Source organism: Coregonus clupeaformis, chromosome 12 (assembly GCF_020615455.1).
Source record: "Coregonus clupeaformis isolate EN_2021a chromosome 12, ASM2061545v1, whole genome shotgun sequence".
Lineage (NCBI taxonomy): Eukaryota > Metazoa > Chordata > Actinopteri > Salmoniformes > Salmonidae > Coregonus > Coregonus clupeaformis.
The window spans coordinates 44820437-44842313 of NC_059203.1; the positions used below are offsets into that span (position 1 = coordinate 44820437).

General features: G+C 46.2%; 1 protein-coding gene across 4 annotated transcripts in view; it reads right to left on the reverse strand.

Moving 5' to 3' along the window:
- Positions 1-3901: 3901 nt before the first annotated feature.
- Positions 3902-21877, reverse strand: part of LOC121578276 (protein SHQ1 homolog) — a 35479-nt gene continuing 17503 nt past the window's right edge. For all 4 annotated transcript variants that reach the window (XM_041892527.2, XM_041892526.2, XM_041892524.2 and 1 more), the window contains exons 10-12: positions 16553-16676; positions 13591-13711; positions 3902-4886 (exon numbers count right to left, since the gene is read on the reverse strand). In XM_041892527.2, the coding sequence (XP_041748461.1) occupies positions 4187-4886; positions 13591-13711; positions 16553-16676 (945 nt within the window). In that variant the 3' untranslated portion in view covers positions 3902-4186. The remainder of the gene's footprint in view (positions 4887-13590; positions 13712-16552; positions 16677-21877) is intronic.

The following is a 21877-nucleotide window of genomic DNA, read 5'->3' on the forward strand; positions in this document are numbered from 1 at the left end:
GTTGGGCCAAAAAGCTAAATTTTAGTCTCATCTGACCAGAATACCTTCTTTCATATGTTTGGGGAGTCTCCCACATGCGTTTTTGGCGAACACCACATGTTCTTCTTTAAGCAATGGCTTTTTTCTGGCCACTCTTCCATAAAGCCCAGCTCTGTGGAGTGTACGGCTTTAAGTGGTCCTATGGACAGATACTCCAATCTCCGCTGTGGAGCTTTGCAGCTCCTTCAGGGTTATCTTTGGTCTCTTTGTTGCGTCTCTGATTAATGCCCTCCTTGCCTGGTCCGTGAGTTTTGGTGGGCGGCCCTCTCTTGGCAGGTTTGTTGTGGTGCCATATTCTTTCAATTTTTTAATAATGGATTTAATGGTGCTCTGTGGGATGTTCAGTTTCGGATATTTTTTATAACTCAACCCCTGTCCCTGACTTGTTTGGAGAGCTCCTTGGTCTTCATGGTGTCACTTGCTTGGTGGTGCCCCTTGCTTAGTGGTGTTGCAGACTCTGGGGCCTTCAGAACAGGTGTATATATACAGTGGGGAGAACATGTATTTGATACACTGCCGATTTTGCAGGTTTTCCTACTTACAAAGCATGTAGAGGTCTGTAATTTTTATCATAGGTACACTTCAACTGTGAGAGACGGAATCTAAAACAAAAATCCAAAAAATCACATTGTATGATTTTTAAGTAATTAATTTGCATTTCATTGCATGACATGACATTTCATTGCATGACATTACAGACCTCTACGTGCTTTGTAAGTAGGAAAACCTGCAAAATCGGCAGTGTATCAAATACTTGTTCTCCCCACTGTACACTGAGATCATATGACACTTAGTTAAATAAAGTCCACCTGTGTGCAATCTAATTATATGACTTCTGAAGGTAATTGGTTGCGCCAAATCTTATTTAGGGGCTTCATAGCAAAGGGGGTGAATACATGTGCACGCACCACTTTTCCTTTATTTATTTTTTTCATTTCACTTCACCAATTTGGACTATTTTGTGTATGTCCATTACATTAATTCCAAATAGAAATCCATTTAAATTACAGGTTGTAATGCAACAAAATAGGAAAAACGCCAAGGGGGATGAATACATTTGCAAGGCACTGTAAGATGAGAGCACCCCTCCAGCTTGGATGGAGTCCATCACTCCTCAGCAGGCCAGGCTTGGTCCTGTTTGTGTGGGATTCCCAGAAAGAGGGTCAGTTATCTACAAATTCTATCTTTTGGGAGGGGCAGAAACCAGTTTTCAACCAGCGATTGAGTTGTGCGAGTCTGCTGTAGAGCACATCACTTCCCCTAACTGGGAGGGGTCCAGAGACCAACACGTCTTTCTAGCTAAATTATACGCTTAAATTATGTCGCGCTTGGTGACCTTCGACTGTTTCCTCCTAACATTGTTTGTGCCGACGTGGATAACAATATCCCTATACCATTTACACTCGCCAGTTTTAGCCTCATCCAGAACCATCTTCAGATTAGCCTTTACGTCGGTAGCCCTGCCCCCTGGTAAACAATGTATGATCGCTGGATGATTCTTCTTAAATCTAATATTGCGGTTAATGGTGTCGACAATGACTAGGGTTTTCAATTTGTCCGAGCTAATGGTGGGAGGCTTCGGCGGCTCAGACCCAATGACGAGGGGAGAGACCCGAGAATCCTCGGGCTCTGACTCAAGAGTAGTTGCTTAGTGGGGAAAACCGGTTGAAAGTTTCTAAATCGGCTGAATGAGCGACACCGGTTGAACATGCCGAAAGCATTTATTTCCAGAAGCTATGAGAAAATTGTCCGGCTGCGGGTACTGTGCAGGGGGAGTAACACTACTACCTGTATTTACTGGTGGCACAGATGCTGTATCATGCTTTCCTACATTTAAATTGCCCTTGCCTAACGATTGCGTCTGAAGCCGAGCTTGCAACGCGGCTATTCTCACCATAGGGCGGTAGTTCTGTACTTAAAGAGTACAGCGACTGCATTGAGAAGGCATAATGTTACTTAGCTTTTCTTATGAAAAAGTTTAATTAAAAAGTAGTGTGAGAACAAAAAACGAAGACCTTGGTAAACTTGTTAAATACAAAGCTTTCGCAACAGCTAATTGGAATCCTAATAAAATACCAAATGTACGTCCAAGTCAAGAAAGCTTACTAGCAGCCACTGTATAGCCACTGGTAGCCTATTCGCGGGTGTTTTTTCAAAGCTTATGTCAGATACTCCAGTGAGTGTAATTTGCTCAATATTAAGAGTTGAAAAATAAAGTTGACATCACTAGAAAATATATATTATCCTCTTTTCTACTGTAGGTATGTCATTCAAAATGGTTTATTCTGTTATTTCTAGCCATATTCATAAAAACATTGAAATAAAAAATATATATATTTTCCATATACACTATATATACATACAAAAGTATGGATACCCCTTCAAATTAGTGAATTCAGCTATTTCAGTCACACCAGTTGCGGACAAGCGTATAAAATCGAAAACACAGCCATGCATTCTCCATAGTCAAACATTGGCAATAGAATGGCCTTACTGAAGAGCTCAGCGGCTTTCAACGTGGCACGGTCATAGGATGCCACCTTTCCAACAAGTCAGTTCGTCAAATTTCTGCCCTGCTAGAGCTGCCCTGGTCAACTGTAAGTGCTGTTATTGTGAAGTGGAAACGTCTAGTAGAACAATAGAACAACGGCTTAGCCTCGAAGTGGTACGCAACACAAACTCACAGAACGGGACCGCCGAGTGCTGAAGCGCGTATAAAGAGTCTGTCCTCGTTTGCAACACTCACTACCGAGTTCCAAACTGCCTCTGGAAGCAACATCAGCACAAGAACTGTTCGTCGGGAGCTTCATGAAATGGGTTTCCATGGCTGAGCAGCCGCACACACAACCTTAGATCACCATGCACAACGCCAAGCGTCAGCTGGACTGGTGTAAAGCTCGCCACCATCGGATTCTTGAGCATTGGAAGCGCGTTCTCTGGAGTGATGAATCACGTTTCGTGGTTCGGGCTAGGCCCCTTCGTTCCAGTGAAGGGAACTCTAACGATACAGCATACGAATGCAACAGACGATTATGTGCTTCCAACTTTGTGGCAACAGTTTGGGGAAGGCCCTTCCCTGCTCAGCATGACAATGCCCCTGTGCACAAAGCGAGGTCCATACAGAAATGTTTTTTCGAGATCGGTGTGGAAGAACTTGACTGGCCTGCAAAGAGCCCTTACCTCAACCCCATCGAACACCTTTGGGGTGAATTGGAACGTAGACTGCGAGCCAGGCCTAATCGCCCAACATCAGTGCCCAACCTCACTAATGCTCGTGGCTGAATGGAAGCAAGTCCGCGCAGCAATGTTCCATCATCTAGTGGAAAGCCTTCCCAGAAGAGTGGAGGCTGTTATAGCAGCAAAGGGGGGACCAACTCCATATGTAGTGTCCACATGTAGTGTCCACATGTATGTATATTCGCAGTATGCCCGTGGACCCCTGGTTGAATACCCCAGCACTTGAATGAACAATGACAAGTACCCAGTAATTAACAGTCAAATTTTCCTCATATCCCAAAATAAGACAAATGTGGTAATTTCAGTTCAGACAGTAACAATGTGTGAGCACATATCTGAGTTTAAACAAACGTTTTTAGTGTTGGCAGGGTACCATGGAGTGTACCAGTGTTGGCGGGAAAGTCACTCCATTCTACATGAGAACTCAATGTCTCAAAAGACATTCTGAAGCAGCAGCTGACATTTCCTGTTGGGATCTGTCCAGTTTCTTATCTCCCAACAACCACACCTTCTCCTTTCTTGAGAGGAAATGGCTGTGCATGAAATGCATATGCTAATCTAACAGCCTACAAACAAAGTGCAACGCAATGGCTGCATCCCCTTGAAAATACATGAGTAATCTGCATAATACATATAATCAGTTTTATTATCAAAATGCTTAGCTTGGTATGAAAAACTTTGCACATAGACACAAAGTATGTAAGGTTTTGAAACTCCTCAAGTGAGCTATAACACTAAACTGAGCCATGCTATGTATCCATAAAAAACAAAATCAACATTTCCATGTTAGAAGTTAGAAAATACAAAAATAACAATACAGAAGTCATTATTGACTGTGGGCAAATAAGCATCCGCAACATCAGCTGTCATGCATGTATGTAATGTTCCTTAATGTTTTCTGTGACACCTGCTAATAGTCATCTTCATCGATATCATCCTCATCAAGACCGTCACCAGTATCTGTTTTGACAATCAGCAGAGGGTTTCTGCGAGGACTCAGCTCTAGGAATGTCCCTGTGCGGGCAGTAGCTGTGGCTGTGGCAGGCTGTGAACAGTCGCTCTCTGCCTCTCTCTGTGCACTGCTCCTGGAATGCCTGCTGCCCTGAGGCTGTGCTGAAATCCACAGCCCCTCCTCCACCCTCTCTCCCAGCTCCTGGATCAGCTGGCTTGGGCCAGCCACAGCAGAGGGGAGGGCGCAGGGGTTCCTCTCGGCTGATGTGAGAGCAGCACAGGACTCCTGGTGGATGGAAGGGGAGGCTGGGGCAGCCAGGGCAGGAGATTGAGGGTAGTCAGGCTGGGGCTGGATGGGGATGGCCTTGGCTCGCTCTCCTCCTCCTGCTCCTCCCTCTGTTCTGTCAGCACAGTCCTTCCCTTCAGCCTCAGAGTCCTCACTCTCCTCAGACGAGTCGCTGCAACTGTCGTCGCTGTCGGACTCCTCTCCGCTCTGTGACTGAAGAGTTCTACTGGAGCTTTTCCCCCCGTCCTCCACCTTCTCTTCTTCCTCTACCAGCGCCGCCGCCATCTCCAGCACCTCCAACTCCAGCTCCAGGTCTCTTTTCCGTAGGGACACTTTTTGTAAGGGATCAGCCAGAGCTGTCACCTTCCTGGACCTGACAAAGAGAGAGAAAGACAGGACGGGATGAGAAAGTACAGCAAATATGGATCAGTTTATTTTTTTAAACTTGGAAGCAAATATTTACAAATCCCCCAAAAGACTACAGAATCTATTTCAAGAGCTACTTGTCCAACACTTGATGAGTAGTAGGTATTACGACTATGCTATATGTCTGACGGCACTGCCTACAAAAAAATATAGCAACGAGATCTCAATCTACAAATCTAATATCCATTACCCAAATTCCAGCCTCATCTGAATGCTAAGTAGACAGTGATTCACGGAGGCATGAGCTCAATGAAATATGGAAATCATGTTTAATAATGTAGGAAGATGAGTGTGTCTGATATGCAGGTTCTGCCCCTCGAGTCTCCCACTGAAGCTCTCCCTGCAGGAGATAAGAGCAAGGCGGATGACAGAGTGCTACACGCCTTATACATTATTCATGAAGCTAAACCAGCGCAGGATGTTGCCAAAACTCAAGTGGCTGCTATTCTTCCACGGTGCAGCCGATCGGCCTTCATTGCCATGATGATTACCAGCTGACCTCTGCGCGGCTCAGGACGGGTCCATTCAGGGAGAGAGAAAGCACATGAGCCTGCGGTGGTCCACAGCCATTCAGCTCCTCACACTCAGCCACACTGTGCCCCTGCTGCCCTCCCTGGCCCAATTAACCCACCGCTGAGAGCCAAGATGGCTCCTTATTACCGCAAAGCCTTAATGAGCTCCCACTCCGGGGATGAAACCGTTTACACAGCCAACATAGAGGGATGTACTCATTTAGGACCTCGGGAGACTGTGTAAACAGATCGTATAGCTAGTCGTCGTACTCTATCAAAGAAGACATCTCTCCTAGGCCTATATGCCGATAAAATGTCCATTCAGGAAATAGGGGGAGTAACAGTACTTGGAAAGTGTGGAGGAAAAACAAAACAATTAAAGGAGAACAACTACTGACAATGAGTAAGGGATGGCTAGGCATAAATACAACCAATAATAACACCCCCACCACTGCGTGTGCAGAGAGTCAGACCCAACAAGGAAACCGTAGAAAATCTGAACTCATCAAGAGGTGCCACAGTGGCTCACGGGTCTGGTACCCATATTCATACCCACACATGCAGTCATTTTTGGGGGCCCATTTTGCCCCCCTCCCACACCTTGCAAGCAAAACATTCTAGCAGCCCCCACCTCCTGACAGCAAGCGGATACTTTTTTTTGTTGTTTAGGATTTAAATTTCCTGCAACTCTCCACATTTTGCCATGGGGCGTAGAGAAAATATTGCAGTTTTAAAGCAAGTTTCCTGCAATTCCCTACATTTTGCCATAGGATGGCAAGAAATGTTTGCAGTTTTTAATATGATATCTGAGTGAGAGTGACTAACAAATTCAATTGGGGTCCACCGGTCGGTAATTCGACCATGATTACTACAAGATTAGATAGCTGGCTAGACTAACTTATCAATCTAAAACATTTTAGCTGACATGGGCTAATTGAGTGACTGTCAGAGACTGACATAAGAAAAAAACTGCTGATGGACAATTACATTTCTAATTTGTGTATTCTACTATTCAAAATCTCAACAGCAAATGGAGAGCCCGACTGAGTTCTGAAAAGAAAAGTGTATATGTACACCACCAGTCAAAGGTTTAGACACACCTACTCATTCAATTTTTTTTTTTTTTTTTTTAACTATTTTCTACATTGTAGAATAATAGTGAAGACATCAAAACTATGAAATAACACATGGAATTATGTAGTAACCAAAAAAGTTAAACAAATCAAAATATATTTTATATTTGAGATTCTTCAAATTAACCACCCTTTGCCTTGATGACAGCTTTGCACACGCTTGGCATTCTCTCAACCAGCTTCATGGGGTAGTCACCTGGAATGCATTTCAATTAACAGGTGTGCCTTCTTAAAAGTTAATTTGTGGAATTTCTTTCCTTCTTAATGCGTTTGAGCCAATCAGTTGTGTTGTGACAAGGTAGGGGTGGTAAACAGAAGATAGCCCTATTTGGTAAAAGACCAAGTCCATATTATGGCAAGAACAGCTCAAATATGCAAAGAGAAACGACAGTCCATCATTACTTTAAGACATGAAGGTCAGTCAATACAGAAAAATTCAAGAACTTTGAAAGTTTCTTCAAGTGCAATCGCAAAAACCATCAAGCGCTATGATGAAACTGACTCTGATGAGGACCGCCACAGGAAAGGAAGACCCAGAGTTACCTCTGCTGCAGAAGATAAGTTCATTAGAGTTACCAGCCCCAGAAATTGCAGCCCAAATAAATGCTTTACAGAGTTCAAGTCACAGACACATCAACATCAACTGTTCAGAGGGGACTGTGTGAATCAGGCCTTTATGGTCGAATTGCTGCAAAGAAACCACTACTAAAGGACACCAATAAGAAGAAGAGACTTGCTTGGGCCAAGAAACACGAGCAATGGACATTAAACTGGTGGAAATCTGTCCTTTGGTCTGATGAGTCCAAATTGCCAAGAATGTGCAAAGCTGTCATCAAGGCAAAGAGTGGCTATTTGAAGAATCTGAAATATAAAATATATTTGGATTTGTTTAACACTTTTTTGGTTACTACATGACTCCATATGTGTTATTTCATAGTTTTGATGTCTTCACTATTATTCGACAATGTAGAAAATAGTAAAAATAAAGACAAACCCTTGAATGAGTAGGTGTTCTAAAACGTTTGACCGGTAGTGTATATATTGAGACTGTTTAGGTTAAATACATAAAAATATGTTTCCTGATCTTTCTTATATCTCTCAGATATAGGACAGACACTTCAGAACAAACTTCCTATTGAGATTTTTTGGGGGACGATCTGTTGTTCCATGAAGAGAATCTGTTATTCAATGCATTTGTATGGGCTAACATTATTAAGGCCAAAACATTTTTTTCATCAAATAATTGTTTTATATATTGTTTTTATACTTCAAGGGGTCTTCAAATTCAAAATCAAATAGCTAAATGATCATTGGTATGACCTTCTTAAAACAATTCCATATAGCTTAGTAGAACCTCCCCTGCATAGACAGGGCTTAGACTTATGGGTTAAGCCCTTGCTGGAGTTGAGCAGGCTGGCTGACTGGTTCTGGCTGGACAGCCTCCTGTAGCACTGCAACTTCAAAGCAGAGGCCCTCCTTCATCCCCCTCCTCCCGCATTCTCTTTCCCCCGTGGGAAGTCATTATTGAGTTAGCATTGGAGAGGCTACGTGCTTGTTCTCTCCCCTCGCTCCCCCTCTCCCTATGCTGCGGTGCGAGAAGCCCAGCTTGCGGTGAGTACAAAGGCTGCTTTTGGAGGGAAGGAATAATGTTGTACACAGTTCAGACATTACTACACCAATGTTGTGGGCTCCCTTCATTAACTGAGGGGCGGCTTTTCAAGGTTGGAAAACTTCTGTCGACACAAAGACGCTTCCATCTGTCAGACAACAAACACAAGAGTCCTTAGATGAGGACAGGGAGCAGGGGGGTGGTGGGGGAGAAGGACAACTAGACTGAGTCAATTACAGACTTCCATTTCTTTCATCAGCCTCATTCAACACATGTTCCTACTCAGACTTTTTAGTTAATCTTAGATGTACAAATTAATTTCACATGGACAAGATTTGTCGAGGGAGTGTACATTATTCAATTGATGTTGTGGATGGACAGTCAGACATTGTGTTTGCTAACTGTATGCCATTTGATTTGTCCAATATCTAATTTATGGGACAAAACGTAGACGGTAGTTGCTTGTGACAAGTAGGCCTGTTTTATAAGGCTGAAAGACTTATAAATGGATGCTTGGATTTCCTGACTTACTGAGTTTGATGGAGTGTTTGAGGGAGTGTGTGATGAAATGTGTTATGTAGTGTGTGATGGAGTGTGTGAGTAACACTGAAGACCTGTGTCAGAGGCATTAGGCCAGGGGTTCCGGAGGGCCGCACTGAAAAATTCCTTGCCGTCAAAATTGGCATAGAATAGTCCTCTATCCATTGTTTTTGGAATTTTCGATGCTCCCTGACTGTCTAGCTTTCATTTAGATTATTATTAGTGAGCTGGACACAGTCAAGAAACTATATAAATGTAGGTCCATTATCATTTCTACACAGTTTCGATTTGGTTAGAGTTATTTTTAAGTATATCGAGTTTGTTTCCCCCCTCCCCCCAAAAAAATTCAAACAACCTGCGGGCCGTATGTTTGACACCCCTGCATTAGGCTATATAACACAGTAGGGATTGTAATTTAAGGAAGTGCTTTCTTACTGTATAGAGAGACCATTAGTTAATGTGCAACATGAAGAGACCTGGTAGAACTGCCTGCAGAGCTTGTTGTTTACCTACCCTCCTATTCAAAACAAGGACACAAGGAGAGGAAGTTGCCTCATATAAAGCAAGGCTGCATCATTCCTTATTAGTGTACCACTGATGTAACAACACTGTTTGTGTTTCTCTCTCTGCGTGTGTGGTGGGCTGCCTGTGTAAGTATACAAAATCTGGACATCATGCAGAGAGGATATCTGTAGTACTTCTCCCCGTTAGTTGTGAGACAGTCTTGCATTTGTTGAGCCCAGCGGGACACAGAGACTATCTACTGTCTCTGTGGTGGGGAGGGCTCAAAACACACAGACCATATACACTGAGTACACAAAACATTAAGAACACCTTCTTTCCATGACATAGACTGACCAGGTGAAAACTATGATTCCTAATTGATGTCACTTGTTAAATCCACTTCAAATCAGTGTAGATGAAGGGGAGGAGACAGGTTAAAGAAGGATTTTTAAGCCTTGAGACAATTAAGACATGGATTTTGTATGTGTGCCATTCAGAGGATGAATGGGCAAGGCAAAAGATTTAAGTGCCTTTGAACGAGGTAGGTGCCAGGCGCACCGGTTTGTGTCAAGAACTGCAACGCTGCTGGGTTTTTCACGCTCAACAGTTTCCCGTGTGTATCAAGAATGGTCCACCACCCAAAGGACATCCAGCCAACTTGACACAACTGTGGGAAGCATTGGAGTCAACATGGGTCAGCATCCCTGTGAAACGCTGTCGACACCTTGAAGAGTCCAACTCAATATTAGGAAGGTGTTCCTAATGTTCAGTATACTCAGTGTACACCATCTATCTACTACATCACAGGACCCAGGACAGGACAGGCTCCAGACAGATGAGTCTGGAGTACACTAGCAGCTGCATGAAAAGGATTACAACCAGGGAAAATGTATCCAAAGCTCTTTCACCTGCATTCCGCCATTTCTAAGAATAACAACAACATACAACTGTCCAACAAGCAATTTGCCATTCCTAAAATAACCTCAGTGCACCTGCACACCCACTGGACACTGAGTTGCCAGTCCCTGTAGCATTACAACCACCAGCCAGACCCCAAAGGCTTAACCGACCCACTTAACTGACCATTGACCTTGCCGAGGGGGGGGCCTAGTTATAGCAGCAGCAGGTTGTCCCTGTGGGGAGCCCGTGTCCCCTGAGGGCCTCCTGGGACTGTGGAGAGGAGAGCTCTCCTCTGGGCATTGTCATGCACACAATGTGTGTAGAGGCTGAATGGATGGGTGTGAGTGAGAGAGAACAATATCCTTGTTTCCTCCTCCAAGACTAGCAAACCCTTGAGCTCGACACTCACAGGTTGCCATGGTTTTTGCTCTGGAATTAAATTGACCCAATTAATTGATTGTGCGGCAGACAACGGGTAGAGGGGGAGGAATGTGTGAGTGCTGAAAGAGGAAGGGGAAGTTAGAGGCCTGCTGATTTCACTGAGATACAGTAACACAACACTGATCTGATTTGTTGGACTGTTCAGTGGTTCCAGTCAATCTACATTTGACTCCTTCCAAGCCTTTTGATGAGAGAAGAACAGGAAAGGCCGAGAAAGAAAATGAGGACTGGGTTTTCATTTCAGTCTTGCAACATTGCAGGGGTTTGGCATCGGAGGATCATCAAAACCACCCATTGAAACAAATGGTAAAGAGGTGTTTTTATTTGCTAGTGGCAATGTATCTGATGATACAAAGATATCTGTAAATTACACAAATTCCCTGGTAATGTGGAAACTGTTGTAAGCACATTAATAATCCTCTTTGGTAAACACTTTTTATCAGGACAAATAGAAAATGGTGTCAGAATGATTTCTCCACCCTCATACTCCTCCTGTTGACTGGAGAGTGGACTGTCCACTTGTCTGTGTGCGTGAGTCTGTGGAGGGAGAGGGTTTCACTGGAGTCTAAGTCACTGTGAAGTCTTTATGATGCTGTAAATTTGACTCTGGTCTCAGCAGTCAGAGGGACTTTAAGAGCATGAACGCATGTGGCACAACCCAGAGAGAGCCAGACAGTATAAATCAACCCACCGAGCAACGCATTCATAAATCGCTGTGTCCATCATGAGCGGCTGATCGTGTCTGGGAGTCGACTGTGGGGAGGATTGACAAGATACAAGATATAGATTACATCTTATCTTACCACAGGACTCACAGGGACAGACAGACAAATCACTTAGCAGGAATGACAAATCCGTCATGGGGGATATCTAGCAGGGAGGAGAACAATGCTTATACAATCTGTCATCAAACCGGTCACAGGCACAAACGTCTGCCACAACAAACCACAAGTGATAAGAGCACTGTCTATGCAAACCACAGCTGGCTGTTGCTAGAGTGCTGCCTGCCTGCCTTGTCATCTCCCATCTAGACTACTGCAACTCTGTTGGCTGGGCTCCCCGCTTGTGCCAGCAAACCCCTTCAATTTATCCAGAACGCTGCAGCACGCCTGGTGTTCGATCTTCCCAAGCTCTCCCATGTCACCCCGGTCCTCCGCACACTCCACTGGCTTCCAGTCAAAGCTTGCATCATCTTCAAGACCCTGGTGCTTGCCTACGGAGCAGCAAAGGGAACTGCCTTCAGGCTATGGTCAAACCCTACACCCCAACCCAAGCACTCCGTTCTGCCACCTCTTGTCTCTTGGCCCTCCCACCCCTACAGGAGGGCAGTTCCCGCTCAGCCCAGTCAAAGCTCTTCTCTGTCCTGGCACCCAAATGGTGGAACAAGCTTCCCCCTAATGTCAGGACAGAGGAGTCCCTTCCCATCTTCCCTACCTCTTTAAAGAGTATCTTAAATAAATCCCACACCATACTTGCTACGATTGGGATATGTTCTCACCGTGAATGCACTAATGTAAGTCGTTCTGGATAAAAGAGTCTGCTAAATTATTTATTTAAGTTTTTATGTAAATGCCTGCTAGCTCAAAGAAAGACATATTTCCTCTCTCTGCTGCTTTGAATGGCAAGTGGACTGCTCTCTTTTATTACACATTCAGAAGGGAAAGATATGTAGTCTGTGCAGCACAACAATAAATAAAAGGTATGAAATGTCTATCTGGGAATAGATTCACAGCAACAAAATGAAATGGAATGTCCGGGCTCTAGAGGTTTTCCCAGCCAGGTGGCCTGAGGCTGCATCTTCAACAGGAGAGGGTTAGTAACTCTTTCTGGATGCTGGACAGCCTCTGTCTCTGCTGATACCACAGCTGATATGAGCCAGGTCTCAGGGCAGAAAGAAAAAAAGCTTAGCTTTGTTTATCGACTGAAATACGTAAACAGAAAAGGGAAATGTAACAATTCAATCACAGGCGAGCACGAGGACTAATCCATTTAATTATTGATGCGGGGTTTCAGCCAGTGGAAGCCAGCTTGTTGATAGGTCAAGCTGACATTTGGCTCCAATGTACAGCGGTGGAGGGAAGGGAGCTGGATTGGAAAGCCCTTCTGCCGTTTCATCTCCTTGACTCTGACTGAAATGAGACTGATTGAGTTTTCCAGTGGCTTGACAGTGCTGCTGCTCTGCTGCTGCTCAAAGCGTACGCTGAGCTGAGAGAGAAAGCACTTAAGACCAAGACTCCGTTCTCTTCGTCTGCTGCAGCGAAACAGACAGACCGACCGACAGGGACTGCAGCTCTCCACCATTGATTTTTACACATCTATTATTAAATTGGCCGTCGAGGCGTTTTCTTTTCCAGAGAGAAAAGCTCCATCAAACACCCGGCAGAGCTGTTATCATGTCTGCATCTGGGCGCTGGGCCTACATCATCACTGGCACACACTTTTCATCTGGCTTTTTCCAGACTAGCACACCACTCGGCTGAACCCCTGCCATGAGTAAAACAGAGCTCATTACCGAATAATGCACTTGCAGGATTACATTTTCAACGTGTAAGTAATTGTAAAATATGTACAAGGGTGAGGAAAGAGCCATGCATGCTATATCAAATAGGGAAGAAACTACACAGATCTCTCTCGAGTTGACACACATCTTGAACTGCACAGTGCACTGTCCATCTGCTTCTCCTCATCTGTGTACTGTCACAGAGGCTTCAGTCTCAGTCAGCGAATGATTCACTGGGACTCCACTGCAGCACTGAGGGAGACAGTACAGTCCACACACTCTCCAACGACACCTTTGACAAGGGAGAATGGATACGTCTCACAATGGCTCTGTCAGTCAAGTGGCCGTGCTGTGACAAATTACTTGTCTAATCCTCTCCTCCAGTGCAGCGCATTGAAGCATCATGAGAGCTGAGAGCCACTTTGCTTGGCCTCTGGACCTGGGAGGTAATTATGCTCTAGGGCTGAAGGTCCCTGCAGAGAGCGATAGAGGAAGGGGGGTAGTGGACTTACTTGACCCTCTGGATCCATATGCAGTAGTCTGTGATGTAGAGGTCATTCAATATGTAGGCCGGCTCATTCTCCCGGAAGACTTTGTGAATATCCAACAAGCACTTCAGGACACAGGCTTTCCCTGGACAGAAAAAACAGAAGGAGTAGAAATTGAAAAACTGTATTATTCTATGGCAATGTGAGGAATGGTCAAATATAGCAATGTTGCTAGCAGGGACAGCAGTTCCTAAAGGCTTACAGTCTCATTGTTCCATACAGCCTTCCTTCAAACTATAGGCTGAACAGGCTATGGGAGATCATGTGAGCATACTATTTCAGACCACTGACAGTCATTTACACACATGACAGAGAGAGCAATTAATCAACTTTCAGGTCCCCTTTATCTAGTCCATATAGTCCAGAAATGCAACTCAAGTGGGCCAAGATAACAAACGGTTAATTTCATACCGGTTTATGAAAAAGATAATTGGCCTGATTTCCCTCAAAGGGAAAGCCAAAGATTACCATTACAAAAAGGGACACACCTGGAGGGAGCCACGTTTGATCCATAACATTTGCTGCCACAAAACCTAGGCATATAAATAGACCCTTGGTGGGACACAATTGGCCCATTGCAGAGCACGGAGGTCTACAGACGATCCTCCTGTCCAGTATCCACCTCCAGGATTGGCTGGCAACAGCCAGAGACATTCCAGTCCATTCAAAATAAACAGCACACCTTAAACAAACATTTGGTTCTCATTTAGAGCATGAGCGCTCACAGAGGGTGCAGAGAGAGCGGAGAGCTCAGCTTCCAACTCCAGGACCAGGGCCAGGACCCAGAGCACAGAGACACAGCTCTCCTCTCCCTGCTTCCAAACTCAAGGCACCCCCCCCACATCCCTGGAGGTTTTACTTTTCTCTCTCTATCTTCCTGGGAGCGATGGAGACAGTGATTTTGTTTCACCTCCAACCATGCCATGTTTTGAATCCTGCACTCGTCTGTTTTTCACACTGATGACAAGTTGAGCCAGTTAAACACGTTGGTGGCGAGCCGTGGCTGATCCCTGGAGAGGGGCAGACAGACAGGCAGGAAGAGTCTGGCCCGGGAGGGAGGTGCATGGGCACAGCAACACAGCTGCCACAGGGGCACTGGCCACTAACATCCATCATGGCAAGGTGACAACACAGCATAGGCAACACATTTATACACTGTAGTCAAGTGTACACACATTCCAAACACTGCATGTGCATTCCTAATGCTGCGCAGAAAACATTCCATTGGCATCACTACCACACTGTACATGGTAACAGAACACTTTCACTACCACACTGTACATGGTAACAGAACACTTCAAGTGTTTCAACTACTGGGAGGGCCATGTGCACTCCAACAGCATACATAGCCTACTGTACTAGCTCATTACAGTGGCGACTCAAACTCTTTCTAGTGTCATATTGAAGTAGAGTGCTGCTAAATTATAGTCAGCTAAATGTTACAAAGCCAAGGGACAAGTAAAAACATGACACAGGGAAACGCAGTTAAGCTACACTGAGGAACCGCAATTCCGGAACATTTCCGGCTCAGTATAGGCTACCCAACTCCAGTGGGTCCTTCAGTCAGCTACACGACAGCGGCCATGCTAAACCCTCCCTACCTCCCTACCCAGGAGGCCCTGCTCCGCTCTCCCTGCCTGGTGGCCCATTGGTTCCAGCCACTTAGCGAGCAGCTGGATGAGCTCCTTGAGAAGGAGCGTCCGTGCTGCCAGAGGGCTGTTCAAATATTTACCCCGGATAACATTTCCTTTAGGGCCTTAACGTGTGGCTCCCATAAGGCATTAATGGGTTAGTTTTTCTAATACCTACCAATGTTTGCTTTCACAGCCATTTAAATCAAGTGCCTTAAATTAGAGCACACATTCCATTAGCTTTATCCTGACAAATGAATTAGCGGTGTGGAGGAAACGCGTTGTCCCTTCTCAGACGTACGCCAGCCAGCCTGCATTACTGTAGCTTTACAGTTCATTAACGAGAGCCCCATTACTCACTCTCACTCACCTGATGCACGTAAATAAAGAACATTGCAGAGGCAAACTCATTTAAATGACACTTGCAATTGTTGGCCTGCTTAGACCAACGATCACCAGTTAGGCTAGTTTGCATTTTCCAGCACAGAAACAAAATGGGTATGCGACTGTTGAACAAATGTCCAGCGTCAGGAGAGAGATTGAAAAGCTTCATTAGGCTATAACAGGTGAAGTTGTGTTTGTTTCTAGAGGATGAAGGTATATAGTGTAGCGTAGTACAAGGAAGCCCCCTTCACAGTGATTACCTGGGATTCTCTGATTCCCTCAGCCAGTCTGATCTACTCATCTCCTTACCTAACGAGGCGCGGAAATGTAATCTGGTGCTTAAAATACCTTTAATTTGCCGTCATTTACGAGCGTTCAAATCCCCACAAACCGGGTAATCTCACCGCACACACATCCTAAATGTGTTTACATAGCAGAGCCTTCATTTAGCTACCTGCGGGGCTTTGATTTAATGATTACTCTTTGCTAGGAGATATCAAAGTCAACAGTCCGTATAGAACAAATCCACACTTCCAGCTTGGAGAGGTTGCTCTGCTTGTGGTGGTATGGTGATGTATGACTGTGGGTGCATGCTGGCTGTAAAGCAGTCTTTCTGTCAGTCTCCAAAGCACTGAACAGACAAGCTGCAGCCCACAGCTACCATGCAGGCTTTGCCTTCCAACAGAAATGCATCAAACCGCATAATGTCCCTCAGGAGTCTCAGAAAACAGTCCAGAGACATATTAATTGGGGGGGAAACAAGGCCGTATTGAGGGCTTTATAATTTGGGCATGACACGGAGGCTGCCAATACTGCTCTAACCAGCGTGCACAAAGGGGCCTTTGAGGTGTGGAGGTGCCCGGCTGCCTCAGGTCAGGGGTGAGAGGTCACAGAGGGCAGTCTAGACTCACCTGACTGGAAGATCCGAGCCGCATCCTGCACGGCTGCAGAGACCAGGGCAAAGTGCCTGTAGAGCGGGTAACACAACACCCTCCTCCCAAAGGACACCAGGACCTCCTGCAACGAGCTGTAAGTCTGAAAGGCAACAACAAAAAGACATGCTGCATTTTCCTCATGGCCACCCACTATAAAAAGACTAATGTTACAAAACAAGATAAAGGGACTTCACTTCCTCTTAATATGCTTGGCAGCCTCTTGCTTTTCTCCTTCCCTCCAGCACTAAGCAGGCTAGGCTAGCCCACTCCTAATTGCAGTCATTGGTAAACTAATTACTCCTAACAACTTCCCTTTCATAGAGGGGGAAAAAGGCGAGGGACTCTTAAACACCTTCTGCAGCCGCCGCCTTTAATTGTTGCTGGTCCTTAATCACCGCGTTAACTCAAGGCTTTTCTCCGCTTTTCTCTGCAACGGTGGACAAAAGAGTTGAGAGAGAGAGAGAGCACTCTTTTTATTCAGTCTCCCTAGCGTGTTAAAAGTGCACTCAGAGCGTGACTCGTTGCATGTCATCAGGGCTCATCCCCTCTCCCCCGGGGCTGTTTAGCAGCCTGGTTGTAAATAAGACTCAGCCGCACAACAACCACCAACCTGGTCTGTCTGGTTAGGAGGCTGGTTAACAGCTAGCAGATGGAGCGAGGGAGGGAGGGGAAAAGAGAGAGATAAGGGTGAGAGTGAGACAAGGGGGAGGGAGAATAAAGACGGGGAAAAGAGACCTAGTAAGGGAGAGGGTTAGAGAGAGAATGAGAGCAAAAGCGATAATGAGCAAAAGAGTAGATGAGAGAGAGCGAGCGGGCGGATGAGAGAGAGAGAGAGAGAGCGAGCGGGCGGATGAGAGAGAGAGAGAGAGAGAGCGAGCGGGCGGATGAGAGAGAGAGAGAGCGAGCGGGCGGATGAGAGAGAGAGCGAGCGAGCGGGCGGATGAGAGAGAGAGCGAGCGAGCGGGCGGATGAGAGAGAGAGAGCGAGCGGGCGGATGAGAGAGAGAGAGAGAGAGAGCGAGCGGGCGGATGAGAGAGAGAGAGAGAGAGAGCGAGCGGGCGGATGAGAGAGAGAGAGCGCGAGCGGGCGGATGAGAGAGAGAGAAAGCGAGCGGGCGGATGAGAGAGAGAGAGCGAGTGGGCGGATGAGAGAGAGAGAGCGAGTGGGCGGATGAGAGAGAGAGAGCGAGTGGGCGGATGAGAGAGAGAGAGCGAGTGGGCGGATGAGAGAGAGAGAGCGAGTGGGCGGATGAGAGAGAGAGAGAGCAGGGTGGGCGGATGAGAGAGAGAGCGAGCGAGCGGGCGGATGAGAGAGAGAGCGAGCGGGCGGATGAGAGAGAGAGAGAGCGAGCGGGCGGATGAGAGAGAGAGAGAGCGAGTGGGCGGATGAGAGAGAGAGAGCGAGTGGGCGGATGAGAGAGAGAGAGCGAGTGGGCGGATGAGAGAGAGAGAGAGAGCAGGGTGGGCGGATGAGAGAGAGAGCGAGCGGGCGGATGAGAAGCGCGGGCGGATGAGAGAGAGAGCGAGCGGGCGGATGAGAGAGAGAGAGAGAGAGCGAGCGGGCGGATGAGAGAGAGAGAGAGAGCGAGCGGGCGGATGAGAGAGAGCGAGCGAGCGGGCGGATGAGAGAGAGAGCGAGCGAGCGGGCGGATGAGAGAGAGAGAGAGAGCGAGCGGGCGGATGAGAGAGAGAGAGAGCGAGCGGGCGGATGAGAGAGAGAGAGAGCGCGAGCGGGCGGATGAGAGAGAGAGAAAGCGAGCGGGCGGATGAGAGAGAGAGAGCGAGTGGGCGGATGAGAGAGAGAGAGCGAGTGGGCGGATGAGAGAGAGAGAGCGAGTGGGCGGATGAGAGAGAGAGAGCGAGTGGGCGGATGAGAGAGAGAGAGCGAGTGGGCGGATGAGAGAGAGAGAGAGCAGGGTGGGCGGATGAGAGAGAGAGCGAGCGAGCGGGCGGATGAGAGAGAGAGAGAGAGAGCGAGTGGGCGGATGAGAGAGAGCGAGTGGGCGGATGAGAGCGAGAGAGAGCAGCTGAGAGAAGGCATCCCGTCAGTCTCTCCCAGACAGACAGCTCTATTGACGAGGGCTTTTAGGCAGCTGCAGGATGTCATTAACACCTCCTTCATTATCAACATTATGGCCAAACTGCTACCTCTCAGACTCAGACTGCGGTGTCCGATTACCAGCCCTCATTGTCAGGTTCACAGGGAAAATGCCAGGGATTAAGGGGCTCGCACATCCCAAGGTGTAAGACGAGCAGCACACACACCCTGCTGCGCTGTTCTCTAGTGCCCACACACACACACACACCATTGATCGGCGAGCAGACGGCCATCTCACTCTGTCTGTCAGTTGGGAGCACACAGCTGGGCCTGTTCACAGCCCCGGGGCACACCTTAATACTGCTACCTCTTTGACACACACACACACACACACACACTCGCACACACAAACCTAAGAGGTACCAATTGTCATAGCTATAACCTAGCCTTCTCTTCCTCTACAAAACAATGAGCTACCAGTGTACCAGTAGGAGATGACAAATCAGTTTGTTTATATACAGTGCATTCGGAAAGTACTCAGACCCATTGACTTTTTCCACATTTTGTTACGTTACAGCCTTATTCTAAAATTGATTCAATAGTTTTTTCCCTCAATCTACACACAATACCCCATATTGACAAAGCAAAAACAATTTTTTAGAAATTTTAGCAAATGTATTAAAAATTTAAAACTGAAATAATATATTTACATAAGTATTCAGACCCTTTACTCAGTACTTTGTTGAAGCACCTTTGGCACCGATTACAGCCTCGAGTCTTCTTGGGTAAGACGCTACAAGCTTGGCTCACCTGTATTTGGGGAGTTTCTCCCATTCTTCTCTGCAGATCCTCTCAAGCTCTGTCAGGTTGTATGGAGAGCGTCATTGCACAGCTATTTTCAGCTCTCTCCAGAGATGTTCGATCGGGTTCAAGTCCGGGCTCTGGCTGGGCCACTCAAGGACATTCAGAGACTTGTGCCGAAGCCACTCCTGCGTTGTCTTGGCTGTGTGCTTAGGGTCATTGTCCTGTTGGAAAGGTGAACCTTCGCCCCAGTCTGAGGTCCTGAGCGCTCTGGAGCAGGTTTTAATCTTGGATCTCTCTGTACTTTGCGCTGTTCATCATTGCCTCGATCCTGACTAGTCTCCCAGTCCCTGCCGCGGAAAAACATCCCCACAGCATGATGCTGCCACCACCAACCTTCACCATAGGGATGGTGCCAGGTTTCCTCCAGACGTGACACTTGGCATTCAGGCCAAAGAGTTCAATATTTGTTTAATCAGACCAGAGAATCTTGTTTCTCATGGTCTGAGAGTCTTTAGGTGCCTTTTGGCAAACTCCAAGCAGGCTGTCATGTGCCTTTTACTGAGGAGTGCCTTCCGTATGGCCACTCTACCATAAAGGCCTGATTGGTGGAGTGCTGCAGAGATGGTTGTCCTTCTGGAAGGTTCTCCCATCTCCACAGAGGAACTCTGGAGCTCTGTCAGAGTGACCATCGGGTTCTTGGTCACCTCCCTGACCAAGTTCCTTCTCCCCAGATTGCTCAGTTTGGCCGGGCGGCAAGCTCTAGGAATAGTCTTGGTGGTTCCAAACTTATTCCATTTAAGAATGATGAAGGCCACTGTGTTCTTGGGGACCTTCAATGCTGCAAAAATGTTTTGGTACCCTTCCCCAGATCTGTGCCTCGAAACAATCCTGACCCAATTCCTTCGACCTCATGACTTGGTTTTTGCTCTGACATGCACTGTCAACTGTGGGACCTTATATAGACAGGTGTGCCTTTCCAAATCATGTCCAATCAATTGAATTTACCACAGGTGGACTCCAATCAAGTTGTATAAACATCTCAAGGATGATCAATGGAAACAGGATGCACCTGAGCTCAATTTCGAGTCTCATAGCAAAGGGTCTGAATACTTATGTAAATACGGTATTTATGTATTACATTTTGTATATATTAGCAAAACAATTATAGAAACCGGTTTTCACTTCGTCATTATGGGGTATTGTGTGTAGATTGATGAGGAAAATGTTTTATTTAATCAATTTTAGAATAAGGCTGTAACATAACAAAATGTGGAAAAGTCAAGGGGTCTGAATACTTTCCGAATGCACTGTGTGTGTGTATAGACACACACACAATCGTTCAAAAGTTTGGGGTCACTTAGAAATGTCCTTGTTTTCCATGAAAACATACATGAAATTAGTTTGAAAAGGAAATGTAGTCATTGACAAGGTTAGAAATAATGATTTTTAATTGAAATAATAATTGTGTCCTTCAAACTTTGCTTTCGTCAAATAATCCTCCATTTGCAGCCTTGCAGACCTTTGTTGAGGTAATCTCAAGAGATTTCACCCCATGCTTCATGAAGCACCTCCCACAAGTTGGATTGGCTTGATGGGCACTTCTTACGTACCATACGGTCAAGCTGCTCCCACAACAGCTCAATAGGGTTGAGATCCGGTGACTTTGCTGGTCACTCCATTATAGACAGAATACCAGCTGACTGCTTCTTCCCTAAATATTGCATAGTTTGGAGCTGCGCTTTGGTTCATTGTCCTGTTGTAGGAGGAAATTGGCTCCAATCAAGCGCCGTCCACAGGGTTTGGCGTTGCAAAATGGAGTGATAGCCTTCCTTCTTCAATACCCCTTTTACCCTGTACAAATCTCCCACTTTACCACCACCAAAGCACCCCCAGACCATCACATTGCCTCCACCATGATTGACAGATGCATCAAGCACTCCTCCAGCATCTTTTCATTTGGTCTGCGTCTCACAAATGTTCTTCTTTGTGATCCGAACACCGCAAACTTTGATTTGTCTGTCCATAACACTTTTTTCCAATCTTCCTCTGTCCAGTGTCTGTGTTCTTTTGCCCATCTTAATATTTTCTTTTTATTGGCCAGTCTGAGATATGGCTTTTTCTTTGCAACTCTGCCTAGAAGGTCAGCATCCCGGAGTCGCCTCTTCACTGTTGACATTGAGACTGGTGTTTTGCGGGTACTATTTAATGAAGCTGCCAGTTGAGGACCTGTGAGGCATCTGTTTCTCAACCTAGACACTCTAATGTATTTGTCCTCTTGCTCAGCTGTGCACCGGGGCCTCCCACTCCTCTTTCTATTCTGGTTAGAGCCAGTTTGCGCTGTTCTGTGAAGGGAGTAGTACACAGCGTTGTACGAGATCTTCAGTTTCTTGGCAATTTTTCACATGGAATAGCCTTTATTTCTCAGAACATGAATAGACTGACGAGTTTCAGAAAAAAGTT